This window comes from Botryllus schlosseri, chromosome 3 (assembly GCF_051294905.1).
Source record: "Botryllus schlosseri isolate E-star chromosome 3, Bs_hap1, whole genome shotgun sequence".
Taxonomy (NCBI): Eukaryota; Metazoa; Chordata; class Ascidiacea; order Stolidobranchia; family Styelidae; genus Botryllus; species Botryllus schlosseri.
The window spans coordinates 30,169,577-30,174,132 of NC_137238.1; the positions used below are offsets into that span (position 1 = coordinate 30,169,577).

Sequence of the window (4,556 nt, forward strand, 5' to 3'; positions counted from 1 at the left end):
TCAAATATGAATAGATTTGCAATGCTTAGTACTGTGACCAACTCTACGAATGTCAGGCAACCGTCAGAAGTAGAAAAAGCTAGTACATCGTGCACTAGTAAGTAAAATTATGCGTTACCTTTCATCCCATACCAAATATCGTTGTGCAATTTTATGCCATGGTAACCTCGTCATTTTTCTGGATAGAATTCAAGCGAGTATGTCAGACATTTGCCAACCTGTGTCAGCGGAGATGCTGCATACAAGTGCAAGGTTTGCGTGTTTGATGAATTTTATCAATTTTATTTTGTAGTCATGACGATAGTGGGCATGGCATGCGTTCAGCTTGATATGGCTGCACTCATAATTGGCGTTTCTCTGTGGGCAGCACTATGGCAAAGATATCCATATCCAATTTAATTTGAGGCCATGTCATATTTTAAGCGCAGTGCTCCTTTGACAGCTTTTGGAAGGTCTCTCTGGCAGACCTAGATACCCATTATTCCCGTCGTTCCCCATACTGTTATCCAATTTCCTTACTTAACGTTGAGAAATTTAGCTACGGACGGGTAAATAGAGGGAGCAATGGCAAGCTATTATCATCAATATCCAGAGTTGGATCAATTACATTAATTCAGTTAAATAATTACTCCCTTACATGTTTCAATTACATTACAATTACTTAGTGCCCGAAATAGCAAATTACAATTAAAAATACTGGTCGAACATCTAATATTCAAATTGAATAGGCAGAGAAAAGATTATATTTACTCCCTTACATGTTTCAATTACATTACTATTACTTAGTGCCCAAAATAGCAAATTACAATTACAAATACTGGTCGAACATCTAATGTTCTAATTGAATACATCTAATATTCTAATTGAATAGGTAGAGAGTGAAATATATTTAGCTGCTGCTTGTCAGTTCATTTCCTTTTCGGGGTCGTTAAATTCGGTGCGTAAAGCAATTTATTTGAAAATTATCTCACCATTTAAGCGGGTAACAGGTTTATTGTAAGCAGCACTTGAGCGGACTGACAAAAACACACAATCGATGGCTTTATATATAAAGCAACATGAAAATAAGAGAAGCACTGTACGCTTCGATAACCGCCGTGGTGGCGCCAACTCACTGCGCAGGCCCTCGGACAACAGTGCGCAATCACCCTGCAATATGATGATAAAACTAACTACTGGGGCGGCTTCGCCCCCCAGACCCCCCTACGGCTCTAGGCTTCTTCCGGTACTTATGTACTTTGGGTGCCCATTTAGTAGTAGCGTCTCTAAACGCGCGAAGCGCGAAAAAAATTCTTTAATTCATGATTGCATCGACCAATATGATCTGGAATTGCATATATATTGCTATCAATTTTTATCCTCTCCCTGCTCACATAATCAGATTTACCGGTAGAGCTGAACCAGTGAGGTGTGTTGGAATAGAGGGGCCCTCTAGATAATAATAAAACATTTTCGGGCGTACCCGTTAATTTAATGACTTCGTTACATGATGCTATTTTGGCACCCCCCCCCCCCCCTATCTGCTATGTCAAAAGATATTGAATTCGCCCAAACTTAAAAGGCACACATGATTTCAAATTGGTATTGCTTTACTGGCAAATAATTTTTCTCTTGCGGGATGGCATTTGTCATGTGGGGTTTAGATCGCCAGGACAGGAACATTCGGCGCCAGCCATTTAGCTGCCTATAAACATATGTATGATTGTATATTGTATATATATCGAAGTTTTCGGTCACCACAAGGGCATTTCTTCGCGGCCAAGGTATTCTCGCTGCTTATCGTTCTGGCACGCACCTCTCGGAGTCGCATGTTACATCGCCTATAACTTCATATGTCTTGGCTGAAGCCGAAGTCTCCATTTCTATAAATTCTACGTATTTTCGTGGGGGAAGGGTACCCAATAATCAAAATATTAGGCAATATTAAAAAAATCTGAATAAGTGACATAAACTTCCAAAAAAGTTAACTGATAAAGGTAATTGCGCATGTGTCTCCGTGAATATGAAGACTGTGCTGTAGATAATTTTGAACAAACGCGTTTATTCCCCACCAGAAACCATTGAATTCCCAACCAGTGGGTAATTCCCCACCATTTGGGAACCACTGCTCTAAACGATAATAGATAGCAGCCGAAGCCTGCGAGGCCCGCCTCGCGATAGTTCAGGCCAGCGACATCTTGCGCACGGATACGATTGCTCAGGTCAACGATTATGTCGTGCGCATCCGGCCTGTTGTAGATGTGTTTAGCCCAGCGATGACAACTTGCGCGCACGACGTGTTGTCTATGCGACTGTTCGGCCCTGTCGCAGACGCGATGAAGGAATGAGGATTGCCGCGTGCGCGAGTGCAGCAATCAATGAACTAATTTCGCTGGTGTACAAACGGCGAACCAACTCGGCAGGAGATCGTTTGTTGTTGTGCAGTGCAGACGCTAGCTAATTAGCAACACGCTAATTGGCAGCGAGTAACACTTATAATACCAATTACGGGCATGATGGCTGAATGTGATAAATGCGAATAAAACAAACACAAGAAAGGTCAAGGGTTGTTGTGCCCATGCGTAATACGCACCCCTGATTTTAGGACAAAAACCAGGAAAATTATGCGCATTATGATTACGGTACAGGACTAGATGGTTACTTAGTTTTTATTTTGTGTCACACCAAAGTTTCATTTGCCATTCCTATCAGGTGATGTCTTCGATCCTAGCTGGATACAAATTGATGAAGAACAGAGATACAAATGAAATTGATGAAAATTTTCACAACTTATAAACGGCTAGATGAACCCATGCATTTTTTCACGGCTTGCTGTACCCTTGCATAATACACACCCCCGATTTTAGGACAAAAAGTCAGAAAAATTTTGCGCATTATACATGTATAATTACGGTATTTAGCGTATAATTTCAAACTGTATGATTTCAAAATTTGAGAAAAACCTCGCGGCACCCATGTGAGACGTGGATGACACACCGGTTGAGAACCACTGTCCTGAGGGATGGGGATGATTATAAGTGGAGCTTAACAAGGTGTGCCAAGTGAAAAAAGTATGGGAACCTTCGGCTCGGTTTACCATATTTCAAACTTACGCTGTAATTCTAATTCTAATCTAATTTAAAATAAAATTGTGTAGCTCTAATTCCAATTACTCTCTAATTTGGTAAAACATTCGCAGCTTCAATTCTAGTTCTAATACGGTTGAGAAAAAGCTGAAAATTCTCTATTTCTCAAATTCTGCTCTCTTAATCTTGCTTTTTTTTCCAGTGCGGCATCTGATACCCCAGTCATAATATCACTCTACATGAGCAGGGACCTGTGTTCCAGCACGGATGAGGAGCGTCCGCTCATCTACGAGGCTGTCGAGGACGCAAGTCCCACCAATGATCAGATTATTCCGGACTCTCCTCATGATGTGAGTTTGTCAATGCAATTTCGCTTCGGGCTCAACCGTTGGAACAAGACAAGTTCATTCGTAAGTAAAATCTCATTGCCGGATGTTCGACCTCATACGTTGGATGGTCGCCGAAGATTTCATTTCATTTTAAGAATTCAGCGAAACATCTGGATCAGACCACTGTGAAAACACGATCTTCAAGATTGGTGGGTGTACAGTCGACCCAAGATCCATGGACACCTTGAAAGATGGAAACTGGTTCGATGATAAGGTATTGGATATTGATATTATATTATAATTCTATCACTGTCATCATTCCTTACAGGTTATGGACAGTGTTATGTTCAATTGGTCATCCGATAAGGTAGGCGAGTATGAGTGGTATGACTCATTAGCTGTTTTCTTAGTTGAAACCTCTGATTCTTCCAGAACTCCTTTCGGTCAATTTCATCTCTTTTTTCAACGAGTTGGTTCATCGATAAGAGGGACGTTACCGGCGATATTAAGGTTTTGAATAAAGGTTCGCTGGTTACATCATTGAATGTTTCTACATCACCAAATAGCGAAAAGAATCACTGGATATTATTGGTAAGTCTGGCTCTCCTAATGATTGCATCGAAATAATAGTATCCACGAAAACCAACTATCTCGTGACAGGCGATTGATTCCTCCTCAAATCCGATCAAGATAACGGTTTACGACCCTCTGGGAAATGAGTCCTATTACAAGCCAACAATTGAAACGAGATTCAGGTTTGTTTCACTTATTGCAGACCCATTCATTGTAGTAGTGTATAAAAAAAATGATGTATTCCACGAGTATGACTATGCTATATTTTTCCATAGCAATGATATTTATCTTTTGTTGCTACGAATTTCAATTTTTGGCAATGATGAGTTAACAAAGACTTACGTAAAGAGTACATATCTACGGAAACGTTGATGTATTTGTATATGTTATGTGTTACACGAGGAAATAACTTCTAGCTATAAGACAGTATGGTTACCGTAGTAACGATACAAAAACAATGTAACGAATGCATATTTGGTTATAAATAACCGAAGACAACAACACTGGACCAATGAAATACTTCGAGCGAGTAGAGGGCTTCCTTTTGACCACTGAGAATCGGCTTTCGCAACTTTAAGATCTTGGTTCT

General features: G+C 40.4%; 1 protein-coding gene across 1 annotated transcript; it reads left to right on the top strand.

Annotated features, from left to right (window-relative positions):
• Window positions 1–799: 799 nt before the first annotated feature.
• LOC145436351 (uncharacterized) lies at window positions 800–4,556 on the top strand. Its single transcript, XM_080313699.1, has 5 exons — window positions 800–3,415; window positions 3,550–3,668; window positions 3,723–3,761; window positions 3,827–3,985; window positions 4,055–4,556. The coding sequence occupies exons 2-5, from the start codon at window positions 3,630–3,632 to the stop codon at window positions 4,337–4,339; spliced, it is 522 nt and encodes a 173-aa protein (XP_080169825.1). The 5' UTR covers window positions 800–3,415; window positions 3,550–3,629; the 3' UTR covers window positions 4,340–4,556.

Excerpts from the sequence above, each read along its gene's own strand:
- LOC145436351 (XM_080313699.1), top strand. The coding sequence starts at position 3,630 with ATGGACACCTTGAAAGATGGAAACTGGTTCGATGATAAG. Across the intron at positions 3,669-3,722 it reads GAAACTGGTTCGATGATAAG|GTTATGGACAGTGTTATGTT; the intron begins GTATTGGATATT and ends CATTCCTTACAG. Across the intron at positions 3,986-4,054 it reads AGAATCACTGGATATTATTG|GCGATTGATTCCTCCTCAAA; the intron begins GTAAGTCTGGCT and ends ATCTCGTGACAG.